At 36.7% G+C, this 24,573-nt stretch overlaps 2 protein-coding genes across 2 annotated transcripts in view; one reads left to right on the forward strand and one right to left on the reverse strand.

Moving 5' to 3' along the window:
• Window positions 1-7,102, reverse strand: part of SLC25A12 (solute carrier family 25 member 12) — a 44,153-nt gene extending 37,051 nt beyond the window's left edge. The window contains exons 1-3 of the mRNA XM_065751163.1: window positions 7,015-7,102; window positions 6,569-6,622; window positions 1,856-1,998 (exon numbers count right to left, since the gene is read on the reverse strand). Of these exons, the coding sequence (XP_065607235.1) occupies window positions 1,856-1,998; window positions 6,569-6,622; window positions 7,015-7,026 (209 nt within the window). The 5' untranslated portion in view covers window positions 7,027-7,102. The remainder of the gene's footprint in view (window positions 1-1,855; window positions 1,999-6,568; window positions 6,623-7,014) is intronic.
• Window positions 7,103-7,335: 233 nt separating this feature from the next.
• Window positions 7,336-24,550, forward strand: HAT1 (histone acetyltransferase 1). Its single transcript, XM_065751169.1, has 11 exons — window positions 7,336-7,429; window positions 8,147-8,218; window positions 10,715-10,790; window positions 12,027-12,147; window positions 17,099-17,278; window positions 17,482-17,603; window positions 18,104-18,208; window positions 18,542-18,648; window positions 20,999-21,150; window positions 22,046-22,162; window positions 24,145-24,550. The coding sequence occupies exons 1-11, from the start codon at window positions 7,423-7,425 to the stop codon at window positions 24,310-24,312; spliced, it is 1,227 nt and encodes a 408-aa protein (XP_065607241.1). The 5' UTR covers window positions 7,336-7,422; the 3' UTR covers window positions 24,313-24,550.
• Window positions 24,551-24,573: the final 23 nt, after the last annotated feature.

Below are 24,573 nucleotides of genomic sequence, written 5' to 3' on the forward strand. Positions count from 1 at the left end.
TGGTAGAATTTGAAAACAGATCCAGAATTGAAATTTCACAACAGGACCAAAGCTTCTCAATTACTTGCTTTGTGACCTTGGGCTGTCATTTGATTTACAAATGTCTGTATGGAATAGGATTGGTGGCACTTCTTTGGACTTTGCTAGAAATATAGAAAAAATTCTTAAGACCTTGCAAAGATGTTGCAAAGATGTAACAGACTACTAGAATTCAGCTGAAGACTACAATAATTATTAATGCTACAGATGAAATTCTCTGCACTGATGATGCAGTTATCAGTCGGGATTTTGGCATATTATAGCTAACTATAAAAGGAATAATACAAATGTAGAAATAAGTAAACCAATGATGATATGGGCATAGCACTCTTCACATGACTTAAGTAGAGAAACAGATTAAAACATTTAGGAGAACATATTTCAGATAAGCATCAAAAGGTAATGTTCAGTCTTTCCATACAGAAGCAGATGGAGCACGCTTACTCATATTTGATTACCTCACTTCCAACATTACCCAAATTAAAAAAACTAAGAAAAGCTTAAATTCAGAGAACAAAAAAGCAATGTCTCATTGTCAAGTCCTGTTGTAGCAATAAAACAATTTACTGACTTCCCACTGTAAGAAAGGTCCTTTTATGCAACATTTTCTGAAGAAACATACACCCTAAGACAATCAACAGCTTTCAGAGAAACAAGATATTCAACACATAGTCTAACTGATGACTGCTAAACCTATTATTTCAATTTGTCCACTTCCAAAATGTGCATTTTCAATCTGTAACAAGACAAACTAGTGCCAAACAGTGAGAATTTATCAAACATACAAATATATACTGAATTTATTATCAAAATGCTGCAACTATTTTTGGAAGCTATCATCTAACATTACATCAAACACGAGATCCTGTATTTGTTACTTAATGTGTGCAGCATATAAAAGTCTGTGAAGCACAGACACTGTGCAAGTTGCTAAGGATGCTGTGCAAACTAAAAAATGTTCTTAAAACATAGGAAAACAAAAACATTTAAATATTGTCAGATTCTGACTCACAAAACCAGGAAAATTAAGGGACTTTCAACAGAATATAAATTACACATTGTATCTCTTCTCTACATCACACCCACTTTTTTCTGCATTTCTGACCTCTTCTGATTCATCACGATCTCTTCACTTAAAAATATGCCCATGCTTCCTACTACAACCCTAAGCCAAAACTGCAAGCCTACATACAGCAGATGAACCTTGTTTGAGGACACAGGTTACAGGACACTACCTCACTGGAATGGACATTTTATAAGTTAGTTTCAGAGAGAAGTCTAAAAGCAAGTAATATCACCTATAAACCAATGCCAGAAAAGCTTTGTGGTGTTACCTCACCAGGATTAGGTGAGCACCTTCTCACTTTACATACTCAGTAGTGTCTCTCCTTCCTAGTAGCCAGAACTCTTAAAAAAAGTCCTGTTGATTGATATGAATTCTATTCCTTTTCCACATTTCCACATTTAATCATGAGTACTAAGAACTCCTACTACATCAGTCATGGATTTGAGTGAGCAGAAAACAACTTCTCCAAAGCAGTTATACTGCATTAAACTTATTTGCAGTATATCTTCCTCTGCATTGGCAGTAGTTGTCAAATCTCTTTTAAGAACAAACTGTACATTGCTCAACACTGTGTCTATTTCCTCAAGTTCCACAGATGTAGTCTACTGCACTTAAAAACTAACATCTAATTAATCTAACATCTAATTAAGCTTGAAGAAAATCAATAATGCATTTTAAAAGATGAAATTACCAAAGAAACATATTACAGGCTTCATATTACAGGCTTATAATAAAAAGAAAAATTCTCACCCATCTTTAGTTTGATCTGCCACTCCAGCCAACAGCTGCACTGTTCTAGGATTGTAACATGGATCTGTATAAAGTCCTAGGTATTTCTGCACAAAATCTTCTGGGGTCATGTAATGCTCTCCATCTTTCTCAACACTGGCATACTACAGAGACAAAAAAACACAAAACCCAATTCATTTAGATGTTAATTATTAGCAATTACCCAATCAGCATCTTTATTGAATATCACTCATAAGTGCAACTGCTCTGAAATTAAAGGATATGGTCCAAATATGCAATTGTGTTGCAATACTAGTTGTCCATATTATTCTTGTGGAATAGATTTATCTATATAATGATCAGTATTTTCTAATAAAAAGACAGACATGGATTTTCATAAGTGGTCAGATAATTGAATAAATTTACAAATGCAGCTTTCTACCTGCAGTTGCACTGTGAAAACATAGCACAAATACTAGAAGCTTTGAGAGAAAACAAGACATCTTCTAATAAATTATTCCTAATAACTATAATTACAGTTTGAAAAGTGTTATCTGTTATCTCTTTCTGTGAGAGATTCCTTCAGATTTATGTTTGTCCAGAAATGAATAGCTTAGGCATTTCTCACCTAAAAAATTCACTCACACTCTCAAAAAGATTAACTGAAATGCTTTAATTTAATTTTAGGAATTGGCTTTACAAACAAATTTCAAGTAAAAAAGCACATGCAAGCAATACAATAACAATTTTATCCATTAGTTTTATTAATATTTTTAATTAAACATACTTAATACTTGTGCACCAAGACAACAGCTACATGTCTGTATTCTAACTGATTACTTGACATCACAGATAGTATTCAAATCAAGGCTACTTCTGAGTTACCAGAATCAGATACTAATCAGTTATTCTCTAAATAATCAATACCATCACCCCTCTTTTTATGCACTTTGATCCAGAAGAACATATGGCTTATTTCCTTGCTATCTATAGTCTCACCTGATAAGTTACCTCCTTATCTGTTCTCATCACTAAATATTAAGTAGTATCTTGAAGTCATGATTGCATATAAAAATTAATTCAAGATGGCAGTACAGTTGCAGAATTGTTTTTCTGTTTATGATATGACAAAGACAAAACTTCAGTTCTCAGACTGTAAAATTAAACTACATTTACATGCTAGAATATAGAAAAGTATCTAAAAATATTTGTAGTTCACTAACCTAACGTGAGCCAATCCATTTTGATTGAATTTTTCTAAGCATATTTGCTCACAAAGCCTGTAAGCAAGCTTATTTAACTGCTTTAAATCCATCTCTTGTTCATTCTCTCCTGCATGGAGAGTCTACTTGTAACTATAACACAAGCCTCCATATATACTGATGTAACTAAAAAAAAACCCATTATGAAGTACAGTTCTGCTGCAACACACACACAATCTGAAACAAGCTTTATAAATGAAGGACCACAGAATACAAAGAGCATTGAAAACATCCTTAAGGACAACAGAATTTAACTGCACAGCAATTGAGGGCACAACAAAGAAAATAAAATCTAAATGTCATTGACTTTTTTAATTCAGGCACCTACTTATCTGAGTACATCACACAGTGAATTGTTAAGAGTTCAGTGTACAGGAAAATTTGTTAAAAGTTTTGAGACTAAAATAATTGAAGGACAGATACATTCAGCTCCATATGAGAAGGTCATGGTATTATGAAAGAGCCTGGCCATAAGCCAATAAAGTAAGGCCTGACAAAGTAGATAGGCTATTCCCTTTTGGCACGTATTTACAAAATGTGTCCTCAAGTGACACTTTCACCACACAGCTTACATATCTCTTGCAATTAGACAAGACAGTTGTTAACTTTAATTCGCATACAAAATATGCCACCCTAATGGAATTTTTCTTTTCCTTGGGTTTGAATTAGGTTACAATTTTTAAAAAAATCTTACTGTACACTTATAGACTGCTTCAGAAACACAATGAATTTGCAAGACTTTTTTATAAACCTCATCACATGACAAAAAAACTTGATTTGTACCTTATACTACTAGGTATCACCATGCTTCTAGAAGCAATGCAAAATTGGTTAGTTTTCAGTTTAAAGAGGTTTCTATCCCAACAATTCTATCAGGACAGAGGAGAAAAGTTTAACAACAAGATGTGCAGCCCCTCAATATATCAGTTTTAGTGTTACTAGTCTCAGCCGTGAGCATTCAGGACATTTTTAAGGGAGGTGGGGGGGAAGTTCCCAGTATGAAAACTTCAAAATATCATGCTTATTTATCCACATTGTTGGTCAGGTTTCATTTATGTTCAGCAGACAGAATAATTCCACTGTCTTTCCTCAGGGCTGACTGTACCTTGCCTAAGGAAAAAGAATATCAGCTCACTATGATATCTGTTAGTTGTCATTCTACAGAAGTCTTTGATCCTTCAATGGATTTGATTTTCTTCTGTCATGACTGTCACTGAAGTCAGTGGTTAGCAAACATCTAAGAGGTAATTTATTTGATGGCATACACACGACATTCTAACTATGTTCTACAGTTAGGGAATGGACTATATAGAAATAATAGCACCACATCTACCTCATGCAAGTAAAGCCTTAAATTGTTAATCATTTAAAATAAAACACATGCAAGCTTCAGAAATGCTAAGCGAAAGGTAAAAGTCAAGCATCCTTTAAGACATATCTTAAACTCTGACAGAAAAGTTGGCATTATCTTATTGGAAGATATGTATGAACAGAAGGAAATTTAAGTACACTCTCTAAGAATAAGGTTGATGACGAAGAGGCCCAGAGTTCCCATCTTCCCTTGCATCCACTTCCAAGGGAAGCCAAATATAGAAGGAATGCACGCCCTTTAACTGAAGCTGACAGAACAGGCCTGCACCCTCAGGAAAAAGCACAACATATCTGACCCATGAAGTGTGCAACACTAGCAGTATATCATAACCAGACTCTACATTCAGTCTTAGAAAGACCAGGTCCTCTTCAGTAGCAAACTAAGAAAGTTTAAGTTTGCTTGCTATATATCAAAATAAGAATATGACATCTTCAATTAGAATAAATTCTGTAATTCTATAGTCCCTTTCCCCCAAAATACATAAACTCTTCCTATGTGACTGTGTGTCCAAATAGCTTTTCTATTTAATGACAATCCTCAGATACTCAAGAGAAGATGAGAATTTTTACACTTCTGATTCCTCACAGTGTCAACCTGTAGACTATTTGATTTGCTTTTTAGGTCAATAAAAAGACATTGTTATGTGAACAACTTCAAGATTAAATTCTTCTCCACTTTTTTCATATATCACCAACATCAAGGACTTCAAATACTTATTTCAAGAAGCAAGTATATCTACTGACTATAAGAACTTCACTGTTCACAGAATCATGGAAGCATCAAGGTTTGATAAGACCACTGAGATAATACAGTCCAACCACAGACCCATCACCACTGTGCCCACTAACCCATGATCTCAAATACCACATCTACTCTCTACTTGAACACCGCCAGGGATGCTGACTCCACTGCCCACCTGTTCCAATACCTCACTACTCATTCTGAGAAAAAGTTTTTCCTAGTGTCCAATCTGAGCATCCCCCAATAAAACTTAAGGCCATTCCTTCTGCTCCTACCACTGTAACAGAAGTCAGCCCCAGCTTGCAACAATCTCTCTTCAAGACAAAGTTTCCCATAAACCTCTTCTTCTCCAGCCTGAACAAACCCAGTTTCCTCAGAGCTCCAAACCCTTCACTACTTCACTGCCTTTCTCCAGTCCTGCTCCAAGGCCTCAATAGCTTCCTTATTGTGAGGGGCCCAAAACTGAACACCAAACCGATACTTAACTACACATTATGACTTCTTTAAAGAGTAAAACTTCTAGGATACAGTATGCAATATTCACACAATTCAAATAAGAGTAATTCAAGCACCCTACTCAAAAGGTGATACTATGAGATACACTAACCTTAATATTTTGAATTCTAAAAACACTGCTAACAGCCCACTTATTTGTAGGAAGATTATGTATAAACCCTACTTACAAGTCATGCACACACAGAAGTTAGAACTGTGCAGAAACATGTTTTTAAGGTAAAGCACTTGGTTACAGTTACTTACGCTACATTGGATTAGAAAAGATTTTGAAAAATGATTTAAAACTTCCTGTGGGACAGCATAGAGTAAATACCTTGAAAGAATAATAACCATACAACATAATGAAGATAAACAAAATACTTTGGGATAGATTACTCAGATGACATAAAGACACCTGGCAAATTAAGAAGAATTAAGAAGAACTCACCCATCACTGAAAGTCAAAACTTGTCTGGAACTCCACAGAGGAGGAATCTCCAACAAGAGATCCCTCCCCAGTGGTGGTCAGCCCTTAAATGGGGTCTGGGAGAGGTGGAGCCAAACTCCACCCCTTCCCATCACACAGGTACATTACCTTCACCTGTGCTCCTGTGTCTGACTCAGTGCTTGCCTCAGGTGATCAATCAGTAGTTCAGATTGTGATTCGACATTTCCCATACAGACGGCTAACACCACAACCTGTGCAGCAGAGGCTCCTCCTCGCTGCCCTCTACCCCGAGTGAAACGTCAACTTGTGTCCATGCAACCAACTCTGTCCCACGATTAACAGACACAGACGGTGCAGTGACAAAGAGCTGAAAACACAAGTCTGCCAGCCAAAGAGCATCAGGCAGCTCCGTTTACCTGCAGAAAGATATTTCGTAGTTCGCCAGGATCTGCTCTTCTGGTCGAAGGCACCTGCAAATAAAAACACGTCAACGCTTCACCAGCTGAGCCGCAGACACAACTCGGGAACAAAAAAGCACTGATAAGGGCAGCACTATCGGCTCTCTTATCTGACCGATAAGCGGACTCAAACACGGCACTCCGGTCAGCCGGATGCCGCCGGCAGCCGTCGCAGCGCCCGTCCCTCGGGATGCGGAGCGCCGGGCCCCGATCGTCCCCTCCCGCACGCGCCGAGTAACGGCCTCGGCCCGCGCCGCTTTCCCTCGGCGGGCAGAGGCGGACGCAGAGGCACGGCCGGCCCCGCCACCGCCATCGCCACCGCCTTCCTCCCGCACGCCCCGGGGCCCCGCGGGGAGGCGGAGAGGCCGCACGCCTCCTACTGCGCCTCACAACGGAGGAGTCACCTTGACCGCCATGCTGCGCCGCCGAGCGGAGGGAGGAGGAGGAGCCGCGAGCCGCTACCACGCGCCGCCGCCGCCGCCGCCGCCTCAGTGCAGCGCCGTGGGAGGCGGCGCCCAGCCCCGCCCCTCTCACCGCATCAAAGCAACCACGCCGCAGGGACGGTACCTGAGGGCGGGGCTATGCAAACGAGCCGCTGCGCGACGCTCTTCTTAAAGGCTCCTGCCTAGAGAACGGCCTCCTCGGCTTACGATTAGGCATGCGCGTGGCGGCCGAGCCTCGCACAGCGCAGCTGTTGGCCGTGTTTGGGCGGGCGGAAACGGAAGTATGTGTGCGCGTTCTCATTTCCGTCGAGTGGGCGCGCGGCTTGATTCGTTCTGCCCGGGTGACTCGGCTGCCGCCGCCGCTGGGAAATGGCGGGTGAGTCCTAGGCCAGGCCCAGGCTGCGAACGGCCCTCATCAGCCCCACGCCCTGCAGCACGGGAAGCGGAGCAGGAGCTCAGTGCCGCGGTATCGGCGGGGACTGGCCGCGGCCCGCTCGGGCCCGGGGCGTCGGGCTGGGCGGGCGCTGCCTTGGGTCCATTCGGTGTCTCTGCCGTGTGCCGCTCTGTGCCCGCTGGGTTAGTGAGAACGCTTCTGGATTAACCTCATTCCAAGTAACTTGAAATGGGATGAGTAACTTTTGATAATGCTGTTGGAATGGGGGGACAGGATGGGTTTAACGTTCTTGAAAAATATCTTGATAAGTGACACGCTTTTTGTGCACTAGATTAGACTTTGGAAAACAGGCTAGCTATAATTTCCTTTCTCAACAACTCTGGAAGGGAAGTAGTAACTAGGTAATTGCTGGCAACATACCTGCTGCACTTCAGGAACACTGGAAATGTGTAAACCTTTTTCAGGTGCAGCGTCTGTTTATATTTTGGAAAATGCTTAATAGTGAGAAAGCAGATTTACTTAAAAAGTAGGAAGAATGGAGAGCCAGAACTTGTGGGCAGAATATTGCATTTTGGAATGAAGTCATTGTTATTAAGTTGTTCCTTCTGCTTTTGTGAACCTCTTTCTGAATACCTTCCTGGAATTATATGGACTTGGTTTGTATGTGTCTAAATTCTTTCAAAAATCTGTTTTTGATAGGACTTACTCCTATGGAGAAGAAGTTGGCTGAGTACAAATGTAACACAAATGAAGCAATTCAGCTGAAACTAGGTAATGTTGGATTTAAAATATTGTGCACTTCGTATATTTAAACATTTGTTTAATTATGTCCTTATAATTAAATCTACTTCTGTTATAATATGTACTTATAAATATACAAACATCAAAGTAGGAATGCATAGTCTAATTTTGTTGGGACTAGTGCAATAAAGTACAGCTATAGAAACTCAGTCTTGTGCCTGTGTTTCTATATATTAACATATTACTGGAGTGTATTGGAATTATGTTACCTTGTTCTTCTTGAGGTATTCAGCATGTTTTTTAGTTTTTTCTTCCCTAGAACTTAGCTAGGATGTAGTCCTAAGTATGCATTTCTTTTGAGAAAATTATAAACACGAACAAAACTGAAAAGTGTTCTTTGGTTTGTTTTTTGCTGCCTCTCAACATCTAGATGACAAGGCTTTTTCAATAAAATCTTTCAAAATCTTTGTAGAAAAAGTGTTACTCACTGATTTTGAGAACTCTGTATTGTTTTATATAGCTAGTTTGCTTAATATGCCATACAGAATGTTACCATAATTACTGAATTCTTGTTGAACTTAATTAAATCTGAAACTTACTTGTATTGGTAATTAATAAGAGAAGAATAGGTATTGCATCTGTGTTTTTAATCTTTCCAGACCTGTAGCATTTTGTTCCCTTGAGCAGTACAAATAGCATCACTTAAGTACATAAAAAATAAATAACCTTTTCAGCACTCTTAAGAAGTACAGTTAACAGCTGTTTCTGCAAAACTTAGAATTTTAAATACATAATTGGCTTGTGAGACAAAATGTTGTTCTAACCAAAGTTAAGTTCTTAATATTCTGTATATGTGAAACATTTCTTTCATTTAAACAATACTGCAAGTAATCATTCTGTGACTATTATATTATTCTAATGTTCTGATTTTTCCCCTTCTGCCTTTCTAATACCAAAGGAATGTATGAGAAGTAGAAAATTGGAGTGAATTTCTTCAGGACATCTGAGGAGTCACTCTATCAGTTTCCAGGGAGACTGCTTTTTTACTTGTTCCCATGACCTCATGTCACCTAAGATTTTCAGTTTCCTTTTTTCTTTTTTGGCATGTAGATGTTCTGCATACAAATATTAGGAAAAAAGATAAAAATCTACAGTGTGATACCATTAAAAAAAAGCCTTTCCCATGGGCATAGAAGTATAAATTTAGGTATGGGCTGTACTCTTCTGAGTCTTAATTTCATCCACAGTGATGTCTCAGGATTACTGTTTTTTCCTTTTTTTTCTGGTTTGTTTTTTCTTTAATCTTGCTACTTCGTCTTCTCCAGCTAGATTCAGAGTTGAGACAAGAACTCTCCTTGTTTTTCTGAGGGCCAAGATTCATCCTGTCATTTGATAAACTCTTTTCTCTTTGAACAACTGCTATTACTGAAAGAAAATCCTTTTTACTTTTCTGCAGTTTTACTGGAGTAAAGCAGCAATGAGGTTGTAGTATTTAATTTTTTTAATTAAAAGAAAAAGCATTTAGTAGCAACTTTTAACTCCTACAGCATTGCATGCACTTGTAACACATTCAGAATTAGCATCTAACTTTTTGAGCTAACTATGCCTCATTAATGGGGTTGAACAATCACTTCAAGGCCAATGTGAAAGATTATATCCCTTCCAATTTTAGGTAATTATTTTAACTACAAATGCACAGAGGATATCTAGGAATTAAATATTGGTCTTCTATACATTCTCCTAGAAAATCTTACTTTAACTTCTAATGTCACAAACTAATCATAAAATTTATGACTTCTGTTGCAGTCACTGTCCAGTAGCTGCTATAACTGTAAGCACGTGTACAGTAGTTGTTCTCTATATTACTGAGTTGGAGTAGATGACACATTAGTGAATGCTTTCACATTACCAGCCAAGATCTCTAGTATGAAAGTTTGAGGGAAAACAAAAGTTGTTTGAGAAGAATTGTTAATTATCTTAGTAATATTGACACAAATAATATTGTGTAGTATGGATTTTTTATGCATTCATGCCAATTCTTCAAAGTTGTAATGTGAATATTAATGCTCATAAACATTTTTCTGTTCATCATTCTGTGAAGACTCCCTACAGTGAAGCGTTCATAACTGCATGTGAGAGAAGAATGACAAAATGAGAAGGAAGCTTTGATTACATGATTGGTCTTGCTTACTGTAAGAGTATCCAGCTGGGCAGTGTCCTTAGCTTTCGTGATGGAGTAAAAGTAACATTCAGGATATACATATAAAATCATATACATCTGTGTCAATTTTCCCATTTTACTGTGCTTACTGATTTGATTTGAGGAAATAACATGCATCTGATTTGCACAGGATGTCTTTACTTTGTTTGTATGCCAGCCTATGAGCCTGTTCAGGTTCACTTATGAACCAGCTAGGTTCATATCTGAAATTGCTCACAGTGAAAGAATGCATGGACCTCTAGCATGGAATCTCTGTATGAACAGACTGAAGCTGATGACTTGGTCTTGCTTGTTTTTCTTCTCAGTTCGCTTTCCTGAGGATTTGGAGGATGACAACACAACATTTAATCCAGAGTATAGCCATCAAGTATTTGGAGATGAGTAAGTTAAATTATGCAGAATCAAATTAATAGGTCTTGAAGGGAATGTTGTTTCCTAATTGCTTTTAGAAAATAAAAAATAAATGGAAATGTTGATACCAGACTACTGTGGAGTGGCATGTGATTCAGTTTTATGACTGTATAGTGAAGTAACAGCTTTGATTCCTGGCCTCTGGAGTTTGGGCCTTGTAGTCATTTTACACTTCTTTTAAAGATACTAGCAGAGAATGAAATGCCTGGATTGTGTGATCAGAACTGCTCATTTTGGCTGCTATTGTGTTCAAGTCATCTTTATAAGATATGCAAGAATTAATAATTCTTTATTTAGACTTTCACAGTAATGAGTGCCAAAACCAAAAGTATCTGTCAACAGTATATTCACTTATTTGCTTTTTTAACCACAACACAGCATGGAATTTTCAGTTAAATATTAATTTAAACTTATGTTCTTGGCTGTTGTTGATTGTTAACTTGTTTTGTCTATTAGAGATAATAGACTTCTTACCAGTTAGGTAGGTGTTCAGTTAGCAGTGCATTACTGCAAAATAAAAGATGAAGCTTTAAAAAAAAGGAAAAACACAATAGTTTCTCTGTGAATATAACTATTTTCTGCCTTTTTTTTTTGCCTGAAAATAATTTCTCAAGACTTAAAACAAGTGTAGGGTAGTATTTATGTTTAGGAAACACTTTTTCTGTCAGAGTACTTAAAATAATAAAGCATCTCTTCTGTACCTTTACTTTATTCTAATAATATATTGAAACTGTGCACTAGAAACATATTTGTTGCTATGACTTGTTATCTTAGGTGTTTTATACAGTACAGCTTGCAGTAGTATGTTCCAGTACTTTTCACTGCTATACTAAGTGTTGTTTATCACTTTGTATTAATAAACATCAGTGAATTTGACATTCAGTTTAAGACACTGATGAACATAAAAGCAATATTAGTTATTTCAAGTATTCTCTGGATTATCACCATAAATGTACAGCTGCTTTCTTACGGAATTCAAGGATATGTTCTGTTTCTCCACTAGAGGAGCAAAATTATTAATAAAAATAGTGTAAGGCATTGTTTCTGTCTAGCTAGTATAGGTCCTGTTTGATTCTCTTTTACTATTAAAATGCTTAGTATACTTCACTGGGAAAGTGGATCTGAATTTAAAAACTTAAGTACTGCATTTTGAATATTTTGCAACAAAGCTCATTTAGAGGTCTGACTGCCTTTTTCCTTCCACAGTGAAGTTGCCTTTGGCTACAAGGGTCTGAAGATTCTCTTATACTACATTGCTGGTAACCTGTCAACTCTCTTCCGTATCGAATATTCATCGAAAGTTAATGAGAAGTTTGACTGTGTGGAGGTAAAGACAGAGCCAGACTTGTACTTATTGGGAAAATTTAATGGGGATAAAACTTCTAGGGCTAGTTATTGCCCTTCCAAGCATGAGTTTACATTAAAAACAAAGCTTCCTATTATGCTAACCTGAAAAAAAACGTGGAATGTATCTATATGCTTTCTCATTGTTCTTTTCTTTGAATCAAATATCACAATTGTACCAAAATTGTACAGAAAAAAGTATTTTAATGCTGTCTCCAGGAGAGGTAGTGGTTTAATTCATATTTAAGAGAATATATTAAGAACGAAAATGAATTTTTCAGAGTGGATTCTGATGCATTAAGAAAATTGAATGAGTTTTGCTTAGTTATAGGAAAGAAAAAATTATTTCTTTTGAAAAGAGTGGTTAATAAGGTGATTGGTGAATCTTTGTAATATTCTGTAGTGTAAAGTGGCTATAAATTTGCCCTGACTTCCAGTCACTTTGCCCAAGAAAGCTATTCTCTTCAAGAATAAACATCTTTACAATTTAAAGTCCATATTTCAAATTCATCAGAGCTTATTTAAATGCTTTCAAGGAAAAGGCCTTTTCTTCTAAAGAAAAATTGAAATGACTGAGTTAAATTAGTTTTACAGATTTTTCATTTCCGTGTCCTAAAGCTGTGTTAGAATATACTTAGTTCAACAGGCTAAGTGCCTGGATGTGTCTGAAATATTTTTGAGGCTAGGGCAGCCAATCTTAGGAGTGGAAGGTCATGCTCTTCAATCTTTATAAGGTTTTTAGAAATAAAGAAAAAAGGAAGGCTAGTTACTTAAGTAATAACCATATTAAAATCAAACAGAGCACTTTTCCTTCCAGCCTTTCACCAACATAATTTCAAAATCATGTCACGGTGGGAATCCACACCACAGCACATTTGTATTGACATGCTATCTATTTTCTGTACAAATAAAAGCCACTTTTACTTCTCTGGAAGTAAGTGAGGTAAATGAGGTCTCTCATGCCTTAAGCTTGCACTGCAACTGTTACCATTGCTCGTAATGCTTCCTTCTTCCAAGCTCAATGTTGCCTCTACTGAATTATTTTTCAGTTACTTAATGGACTGAGATAGCTCAAATGGGTATTCTTTCTTGTTACTAGCTTCCATATTTTCTAAAATGATTGTGGACTGTGGCTGAAGAACTTTCTCTGTGCTTCCTTTGATATCACTAACAGACTGTGTGTCATAGTAAGCAGCTCATGTGACTATATCTGAACCACTGCAGGGAAACAAAGCTACAGCTGTTGGTCTTGTTCTGCCATTTATATTTGCATTGTATGGGAACTGTTGAATCATGGCCTGAACCACTGTTTGATCACCTGAGGCAAGCACTGAGTCAGCTGCAGGAGCACAGGTGAAAGCAATGTACCTGTGTGATGGGAAGGGGTGGAGTCTGGCTCCACCTCTCCCAGACCCCATTTTAAGGGCTGACCACCACTGGGAAAGGATCTCTTGTTGGAGATCCATCCTCTGTGGAGGTTGAGGCTCACCTGGAACATCAGTGACGGGTGAGGTCTTTCTAATTTACTTGTTGTCTCTATACCATGTGGGTAAGCCACACAAAAATATACTGTCCACCTTCATTATTTTGTGTGGGTACTATTCTTTTGAGGTATTCACCCTACAGCTATTTAACTACCTTAAAATATTATTGTATTTGTAGTGATGAAAATAAGCAGGGTGTTAATTTAAATGCATATTACAATTACTTTTCTAAGGTAGCTGTTTAGTTGCTTAGCTCATTTGGGTTAATCATATTAATGAATTTGAACTGTATACACTGTCATGACAGTAACTTTTGTGTTGCAAATAGATGGTGTTCAGGGAAGGGCATTAGTAACCAGTTTGTTCAACACAGAGACAAGTGGGAACTGAGTATTACAGTTTTTAGTTACTCATACTCTAGCATTTTGTATCTTAAACCCTATGCAGGCTGTTTGCCCCCATAGCAATAAGCTGTTTTTCCAAGGTCTCTTAAATATGAGGTGAAAGATGAAGATCCTGAAATGTCAGCAGCCAGAGCACCAGCTGTATTTATGCATCATATGTGGTTTCTTTAAAGGTGCTTCTGTACCATACTAGTGGGAAAGGCTCAGAAAAGTCTGATCGTGTTTTGAACAGATGTTCCTGTTTGGCACTTGATTTAATGAAAATGGACAGAATTTATCCATTGGGTGGCGTCAATTCTTTCAAATATCTGAAGAGAGGCTGCTTTCTTCTGCTATAAATACGAATAGCACTGACCTCTGAATTGCTAGCTGCTTTCAAATTTGCAGCTGTTCAAGTAGCTTCCTTTTCTTCCAGTTTTCATGGTGTAGTGAGGGAAAGTATTTCACTAACCTCTGAAACGATCTTTTACTATCTATATGTTACCATGCTTTGCAACTGGTTAATGTATTTGCTTTAACACAAGTTAATGAAAGTGCAATTTTAATATTGAGCATGCTTTAAGTAATGCTACTACAGATCATTCCATTACTCCTCACTGAAATTAATATTTATAATTGGTAGAAAAACTCAGCTTTCAAATATATTTCTAAGATTATATTTCTATAATTATTTTAAGTTAAACCGCTTTGAAATAGCATCAAAATATACACAAATGTGATAATTGCCTATTAGTAAATTTATATTAATATTATCCAGAGTTGAATTTAATGTACAAAGAGATTGAATGCTTTATTAATCCTACTCCAAATCAAGTTACATGTCCTTACCATATTCCCTATCTTCATTTCATATGATTTGCTTATGAAGGTAATACATTAAAGATAATAGCTGTGTAATTCATAAGCTCAAGTCTTGGCTGGCTTCATTCAGGTTTTTGCACTCATTATTTGTCTGCTTAACATTGCTGCAGTAGTCAACTAGATTGCTTTTTCCGAACAGGTTTTAAAATACATTTATATAATACTTCATCCTGCATGTTCATTTTTTTTAGGTATTGTCCACATCGTCTGTTGCTGAACTGATGCTTTTAAGTCTTGTTTTAATTGTGGATTACTTTTGCAGATCCACAAAATGGAAGTCACTAGCTGTGGTTTCCTGTGACTTTATCACCAGGGCGGAATTAAGATTTGAGTAAATGTACTTGCAGTTTGTAGAATGAGCATTTCTGAAATGCTGTGCTCCTTACAGATACTCATTCTTGTTAATGTATATACATAATTCACTTTTTCAGCAAAAATGGCTAATTTTCTGTTACACAGTTAAGATTTTCTTTACACTTGCTAATTTAAGCTAGCATTGCTCAAAGATGAACAGAAAAGCTCCTTTGTTTTGAAATGGAATGGATGTAAAGGATGTACACAGTTTAACTGCGTTGTTATACCAAGTATTGTAGAGCTATATCTTAATCGCTTAATAGTCCTCTCTACAAATAAAAATATAAATGTTGGTAGTAGCAAGCCATTAAGAATAAAACTTGTTTGTGCTGAACCACATCCATCTTTCTCTACACTAAAAATGTAACTGAATGATGAAGTGCTATTCATTTGCAGGTGCATTGCTTCTACTTAAGGGAAGATGGTTGAAAGGACAGGAATTAGTAGCATGTTGTATTAGCCTTTTGTAGTGTATTTTGTTCTAAGCATCTTAATTTCCCTGTTTTGAATGCTAAGTAGCGAGGGTCTTGGTTTTGAACTAATACCCATCATGCATGTAAACGGTGTGAAAGAGCTGCTTAGTAAGTTAACACAAAGTGTTCTTGTGTCAGTCCTTGTGGAAATAGATACAATACAAACATTACAGCTGAACTCACCGCAAACTCCATTAAGTAAAAACCTGGATTCATTGTCCAGAGGAAAGTTTGAATTGAATGTAAGCTCATTTTGTTGAATGTAATGTCAGGCTTTTAGGGGGTTGTATTGAGGAGCACCGTTTTGTTAAGTTGAGACCAATTCATTAAGTTTTATTGCCTGGTGAGAAGCAGTAATACGTTATTGTGAAACTTCATCAAATATTCATGGTTAAAAAGAAGTAGTAAATGTATTCAATCAAGTGGTCTTTTTGGGGTCTGAAAAGGATTATGAAGTCTGCTCAGCTGATAGTCTCTAACTTTCAGTTTTGTTAACTGAAAAGGCTAATCTTGAGTTCTATTTTGGTGTCAGAATATTTCTTCCCTTTCTGCTATGTTAGATTCTACATGTTGGTTTTATTAAAAGTATTCCTAAATTGTATTTTTATTTTGTCAGCTTTGTTTTCAGGATGTTCTTTGATTAGAGTACAGAATGTTTGTCCTCTAAATTCATCATTATAGTTCACAGCTGATACTACAGCGAGCATTTCCAGCACTGAGACCTAAGAGTGCAGAAGTGTGCTAGTTGTCCCTTTCTTGTTTGGGAGCTACTGTTTTTAATCTTTGTCCCTTTTTCTCTCCTCAGTTCTATACCACCTAATACTTTTTAAGCTGTTTGTTTGAGAACCCCAGTTCCACAAGGCTATGTGCAGCATGGTCATGGAGGCTTGCTGGATGAAAAGCCTCAACTACTAATTCTATTGCATTTTTCAGAAACTTATGTTTCATCCAACAAACTAGGAAAACAAGAATATTATTCCTTGTGCTTGACTGAATTCACAGCTTCCTTCCTTGTCTTGCTATTTGTGGTATTCCTTTACAGTGTGTTGTTATTAGAGTAATTATCAACTCTGATTTTGCTTAGGCAAATATAATAACATAATGTTCAGGGACTTGTTTGTGTTGCAGCTATCAGCTTTTGAATACTGACAGTGGCTGGGCTGACCCTTCTGCATCTCTTCAGTTATCTTTATCTGCTCAGAGGTCACTACTGAACAACAGGAATATTTGTCTCTTTTATTTAAAGTTACTTACAGGCCATAGCACTCTTTTTTATATTCATCTCTAATGGCACAATGATGACTTTGATGCTGTCTTTTTAATCTCCTGTTGATCCCGCCATGTTTTGTATTTCCCAGGCAGATGATGTTGAAAGTAAAATTAGAGAAATTATTCCTCCTGGCTTTTGTACAAACACAGATGACTTTGTCTCTCTGTTGGAAAAGGAGGTCAACTTTAAGCCTTTTGGAATGTTGCTACACACATATACTGTTCATAATGAGGAAGCTGGTGAAGACATTGCATATCAGATATATAAGGTATGAAGCAAGCAAATTAAAGTTTATTTTGCAATGAGACACCTTCTGTAATGTTCAATATATAAATATTAGCATTTGACCAATTTATTGATTAGAAGTGTGTTCTTTTTTTGTTGTATTGGGGGAAGTAATTAGGTTTTGCAGTTTTTTTCCTTTTACATCTGTGATAGGCTTCACCTGACTTCTCCTGGCTTTTTCCCTAGGCTGACATGACATGTCCAGGCTTTCGAGAATATCATGAAAGGCTTCAGACATTCTTGATGTGGTTTATTGAAACTGCTAGCTTTATTGATGTAGATGATGAAAGATGGAACTACTTTATAGTGTAAGTACAGTTCTAAAGCAACAGTGGACCTTATTACCTCCACAAAGCCTGCATTTTAATTGTGGCTGGCCAATTATTGGAGCAGTATAATGATATTTTTCCCAGGAAAGAAAAACCATTGTTTATCAGGCTTGAGTTTTCCTCCATTATACTTTGGGAAACCTTGAGAATAGAGCTGAATTAAATGCTGTTGTCCGTTAGAGCCCTGAATGTAGGCTTAAACAGTAAAATGAGCTTTGCCTGTGTTTTCTTTTACTTGCCACCTATTCATCTTTATAATAGGCAAGTGCACTGAAGTGCTGTAAAGAGGTCTGATTTATCCAAGTTGCTGCACACCAATTAAGTGAATTGTACATTCAGAACATAGCAGGTGTACCCATTGGGCCCTCACAGAGTAGCTTGCTGACACTGAAAATTCAGTTGGAGAATGGACAAGAAAATGGACACTGCATGGGAGCGCGACTGTAATTGACCTGCTTGGCTTTCTGTTTTATCTGCAGATTTGAGAAGTATAATAAGGATGGAGCTACGCTCTTTGCGACCGTAGGCTACATGACAGTCTATAATTACTATGTGTACCCAGACAAAACCCGGCCACGTGTAAGGTAATTGGCGGCGTAACTCGTGCCTTGCCTTTTATTTCAGAAGAGGGAACTGCTGAAGTTCCCAATACTTGTTTATAATGGTGTTGATTTGTTTAAAAAAAATCCCCATTATTAGCTGGCTGCGCACTGATTTATTTCATTGTTCCCTGCTTGAGGCAGAGGGGATCTCAAACAAGTTTTGAATATTTAGCAGTTCTAAGACTCTGTAAGAATTGTTTAAACATCAAGATTGCTGCATGTATTTTATGGAAAATTTAGTTTTTATGCCTTTATACTAGTGTCTGTGAAAACATGCATTTGAACTGAAATATCAGTATATTTCTTTGTCTGTAGCCAGATGCTGATCTTGCCACCATTCCAAGGAGAAGGCCATGGTGCTCAGCTTCTTGAAACAGTTCATAGGTACTATATGTCCTCTCCTACAGTACTTGATATAACAGGTATGTTAAATTTCTAACTCATTTCACCTGTCTGGCCCCATTCAGAGATTGCTAGCCCACAAACCAACTTTCATGTTCACTTGTTAGAATTAAATTGCCTTTTGAAGGTTTAGCTTCAGCTCAGTTCAGGATTAACAGTACCCTATTTTACAGAAAAATTGTATATAATGTAGCTCCTTAAATCCTCTACTTAGAGAACAGCACACCAGGAAAATTCAATCCCTAGCATGCATGGAGTTCCAGCTAATTAGCCTTTTTATTGTGAGATACACAGCTGAGATTGCCAGGAGATCGAGCTTTGTCAGATTCCTTGTTCAGCTTATTCCTATTAGCCAAAACTCAAAACTGAGGAAAAATCTAAAATAGTATATTAACACGTATGTAAGCCAAAAGTCTACAAACAAAAAATCTGCGCAGGGGTTGTGCTTCAGCAGCATGTATTACTTTGTAGGCCGAATGTGCCTGTCCCATTAAAAGTGTGTCCATAAATACATGAAAGTGAAAATGCCATGAAAGAATGAGGGAAGGGGGATGTGAGGGTATAAACACCTAAAAATACAGCATTAAAAAGGCTAGACTCATAACATCTGTCCTGTAGTTTAAAGTCCAATATAGGAAAAACTACAGTTTAAACATAGGTGTCCTCAAATTAGTCATTTCATAAGACCTCATCTCAAAAGAAAAATGGCACCCCATTCCTATTCCTCCACCCCCAAAAAGCAACCTAATTAAAATGCATTACAACACCTGCTTTCTTCATGGTATCACTGCAGGATAATCCTAACATGGGGTAATCTACCTTGTAATTTTAATCCAATTCATAGAAACCTAAAGAAGCATAACTTCCTCTATGCAGCAGGAAGTCTTATTCATTGTGTGATTTTTCTTTTTTTCCCATTAATACTACAAAGCTTTACATAGCTTTTATAACTGAGAACAAACTGTCTTAAATACAGTACTAAGTAAATCATATGACATGTTCATGGCTCAGTCCCTTTAATTCAAATTTGTAACAAACAGCAAATTTGCACTAAAATAACTTTATTTTTAGATTAAAGCAGGAGGAAGCTTGCAATGTTCTATATATAGCAATGAAATTGTAGTCTTATACTTCTACAAGATAATTTTGATAGTAAGTCAGGCTTGATAACCTTGATAATGGACAAACTATGTAGTTACATATCCTCCAAAGTTAAGTAAAGCCCTTCCTCTTTTCAGAAAGATTACAGTTTAACTTCCATGAAGAAGCCTTAAGAAATTATTTCAAACTTTCACATTTGCAATGGATATTTTGTCCCAGTTGCTAACTTGTCATCCTAGTTGACACAAGTTAAATGTATGTTGGTAGTGCTTACCGTACAGGAACTACCTCTTACTTCTTCCAATTAATTTGAGTGAAAATAAATGAAGAGAATTTCAGTACAGCCTATTCAATCTCTTTCAGAATAAGCACTGTAAGTTTTGCTGTACAAGATTATGCCACTCGTGCACAAATCTTTTCAACTGATGCAGTGATCCTACGCAATCTGTGACCCAAAAAACAACTTGCTGGTTGCGCAGCGCTGCATGTATTAGTGTATTAGTACCATAACTTACATCCTACTTCTTCCTGTTAATAACATACTAGTTTTCGGTCACCTTTAAACCACAAATGTCAGCTATTTGAAATAGTCTCCATCTTGAGGGAAAGGGGGAAAAATGAAGGGAAAGGAAAACAACACAGCTGGGATACGAGCTGCTCACTATTAATGGTGCTAGAGTAATTAATGGTTCTACCCCTCAGAAAAGTGGAGATAGGGTGCAGTGTGACTCTGTTACTCACTTGTAAACCTAACCTAACTATTAAGTAGTGTTTAGATATACTTGCATTGTAACCAGTTTCCTTCTCTGTAGTTCACTGGTGGGAACAAAGTTGCAGATGGGACTATGTTGATGTTCTTTGTTGCTTTTTCATAAAGCTGCAGTTCTGACAGTGATGCTACTGTTTCAAGCAAGGTAGAAGTAACTTGACATTGCTTCCAGCTGTTGCTTCAGTCTTTCTCCACATAATTAGTTCGTTTTACAGTAGTTCTAATGCTCACCTCTACTATAGAATAGAGAGAAAGTGCAAGAAATAAGGGTTTATGCTAAGAATTGGATTGAACTTGTCAGTCTCTCAGAAATGAGTATATAGTATTGTACACAGTATACTTTAGATGTAAAACTTTGGTAGCAGTACTTACAATTAAGCATAGCTATTTATACAAGGTGAGTGTTATATCTGGTTTTGTCTTCCACAGTTCTTGTAATTGTATACCAGAAGTGAAGAAACAAATAATGCTTATATTGACTGTGCTTTTTTTTTTTTCAGCTGAAGATCCATCTGAAAACTACATAAAGCTAAGAGACTTCGTTCTTGTAAAGCTCTGTCAAGATTTGCTTTGCTTTTCCCCAGGAAAGTTAATGCAAGGCTTCAGCCAAGAAATGGTAATGGAAGCTCAACAGAAGCTGAAAATAAATAAGGTATTAAATCAGAACAGTTGTAGTTGGACCTATTCTTATCAGGCTAGTACAGCAGCAGGCTAAATGTAGAGGTGGAGATGTGGAGTGTTCATACTATAGCATATTTCAACAGATTTCTACAATGTATCTGAAAGGGAAGAAAATGCTTAAGGTTTTAAGTATGCCTTTTTTTCCTACTAATGCTGTTGATATAACAGAACTCAAAATATTCCAATTTTAAGTATCAGTTTCCTTTTCTTCAAGCATATCTATATAAATAGGCACTGTTGTTTTGAGAACACATAACATTAAAGTAGTAACACTAACGCTGCTACTGAGACAGCTCTAAATGTCTGAAGAACTGAACTGTTAAATTGAACAATTGATCACTTGAACAATTATCAGTGAGTTTAAAGTCATTTGGATGCTCTTTAGTTAAAAATGCATATATTTGAATGTGTTTTTTATGGAAGTATTCCATGAGACTTGCAGAGGAAAAGCCTTATTCAAATATTCATAAAAATGGTATTGTTTGTGTGAGAGAAGTGTGCCTGCAGCCTTCTGTACCTGATACGTTGCACCTAAATGGATAAATAAGTTTATTTTTATTTTTTAATAGTATCTAAAGATGGATTAGTATACCAAACCATTTTTAACCCTATTGCTCAGCAGAGAATGTTGATCTTAAGCTCAGTTTTAATGTTGTAACAGTTAATATTAATACTATTAGTACAAAAAGCAACTATCACAGCTGGAAAGGAAAGAGATTGATCAGTTCCAAAATCAGTTTTCCATGTACTGTTTAATTTATCTTCCTATTAAACAGAAACATTTAAACTCAGGAAGTTGAGAAATACTGTAATACTACTGTTGAATGACCTCTTCAGACATGTTTATTCTCCTTTCTGTTCACTAGCAACACACAAGGCGAGTTTATGAAATTCTCAGATTGCGTGCAACAGATATGGGTGATGCAGAACAATCTAGAAGCTATCGTTTGGATGTTAAAAGAAGGCTGATTGGCCCCTATAAGGTATATGACTTAAGTATACTTATTTCAGGGCTAATTATACCTGATTTTACTTTCATTTCCATAAATGTAGTTGATGCCAATTATGTTGCCAATCAACAACTATTAGTTATGCAGCATTCAGCTGACATACACAGATGCAGAGAACATTCCTTCATGGCTGTACCAAAGGCCTTGTTTGGCTCCTGTTACTTGCCCAGTTCCAGCATAAGGTTATTAACCTTACAGCTACGAGTGGCATTATATCCAGTTAGACCTAAGGGAAGGGAGAGGAGAGGAAAGTCTATTTCTTGGGAAGATTAAGAATATCTTAGATAACCATCACCTCTAACTTTGTGGTTTAAGTGCTATATATTTACACTAGAAAACTAGGTATAAGTTTAGATTCCTGTTCTACTTGTTAACTAGGTCTAACAGAGCAGCTTTGATACAGCTAGATTGCTGCTACTATACAGTACTCTCCCTGTAGATAGGATGTAATTTCAACAGTGAAGTTGAATCAAATACTCAACTTTGCTCTAAGTTACTTTCTTATTTCCTGCTAAGTACGCTTTTGAGTATCTAGTCACTCTGTTGCATTAACTGATCCTCTAAGATTAGGTTTGTGTATATGTAGGTGTATATATATGTTATCTTCTAGTTACTAATGACATTAGCCTCTGTATTGATTGAAAAAAGGAAAAAACAAGCCTAAGTTTATTGCTGTAACTATGCATGTAGCATGTTAGCTACTTTGCAATTAAGTAATCACTGAGCAACCCAAAACCTCATTGGAGAAGTTTCACAAAGTATCAGAAGTATCTTGATTAGCTTGCAAGCCTCCCTAAAGCAGCACTTATCCTGTTATACCAAAATAGCAGAACTTTGATTGTACTCATGTTGGACTTAGGGGGTCTGTTAGCAGAAATGAGAACTCAGATCTGCATTAAACACTTGGCTGATCTGGAGATAACACCATGTCATGCTGAGTGACAGGATCTTAATCAAAACACTTTCTGTTCTCATTCATGAGTATCTTGTCTCATTTACTAAATTACGCTCACTGTCCAGTTCAAATAAGGCCACGATTTTTCATCCAACAGGACTGTCACATATCCTCAGCATGTAATTTTAGCTTAATATGTGGAGGAAATCTAAAATTCCATAAACAACTTCAGATCTAGTGCTTCTAATAATTGTTTTCACTTTAGTCTTTGTATGTAATAGATACATTAAGAGTAATGAAAACTTAGACATGTGTTCTACTGGTAGATGCATGGTATTTGTCTTTTAAATCTGAAGAATATTCTAAACTTTTAAATATTCCACTTTTTCCACTGCAGTTCTCATCAAAAGAATAATCAAAACAGCCAGCACCCTTTCCCTGATTTTTTTTTTAGATTTTGGATTTTGTTATGAAATGTGCCCATCTTGTGGTTCTGCCTAGTGAGTGGCTTACACACTGATTTTTAACAGTGTTTTTAAAATCTAGTTACCCTCTTGTTTAAAAAAAATGAGTAAAACTGTCAGAACTGCAGCTGAACTCTTGATATGTAGTATTTGGAGGAGAAAGCAACCTTTTACAAAGAACTGGCAATATTACAGCATTCTTAATGCTTGTATCATGTAAACACTATTTTTATAAAACACTCGATAGCTTCATTTGAGCTGTATTGTACAGATGCAGTATAATTCTAAATTCATAGTATCTTCCACTGTTAATAGTGGTTCTGCATCTTAGAGCTATTTCCTGACTAATTATTGCAGAAATAGAGAAATTTTGAGAAGTTTTTAGTTTGCCAGACAATTGGTAATACAGGAACTGTGGAGCTTTAACAGAGATTTGCTAATTTAACAATGGTTTTTGGGGTTTGCTTTTTTTTACAGGATTAGGGATGTCTTAAAGACCTAGATATTGAAATGGAATAAGTTCAGTTAACTACTGTACTCTTCATTGTTTATGTTCAAGTTTGTTATATTCAAATTACTGTTTATTTAATTGCTAGAAAAAGCAGAGAGAACTTGCCAAGATGAGAAGGTGCTTAAGACCAGAAGAGCTGACAAATCAGTTGAACCAAATAGACCTAAACATGCAACATGAACAGTTAGAAGAGAGCTTCCAACAACTTGTTTCAGATTACCGAAGAGTCTTAGAACGACTTGCACAAGCGTGAGGATCTGATCTGTACAGAAAACTTGCAGATTTCTACAGTGTTATGAAGCACATCCTTAATTGCCACTTAACTGCAAAAAGAAAAGCCTTGTGACGTTTTAATCACATTAAAGGTGAATTGTGTTTCTGTGCATTTTGAATATTTTCTATTTTTGTGGTGTAGATTTAAAATGTTGTACTTCAGGTTTGGGAGCACTTACTGCTTAAATAAACAGTGTAGATTCTCAGATACAGTAACACTTAAATTGTTTGAGTTTCTTTA

This window comes from Cyrtonyx montezumae, unplaced genomic scaffold, assembly GCF_038088225.1.
Source record: "Cyrtonyx montezumae isolate F1298 unplaced genomic scaffold, pur_monq_1.0 scaffold_7, whole genome shotgun sequence".
Classification (NCBI taxonomy): Eukaryota; Metazoa; Chordata; class Aves; order Galliformes; family Odontophoridae; genus Cyrtonyx; species Cyrtonyx montezumae.

Coding starts and splice junctions, on each gene's coding strand:
- HAT1 (XM_065751169.1), top strand. Junction 17,604..18,103: donor AGATGGAACTACTTTATAGT/GTAAGTACAGTT, acceptor TTTTATCTGCAG/ATTTGAGAAGTATAATAAGG. Junction 18,649..20,998: donor TACAGTACTTGATATAACAG/GTATGTTAAATT, acceptor TTTTTTTTTCAG/CTGAAGATCCATCTGAAAAC.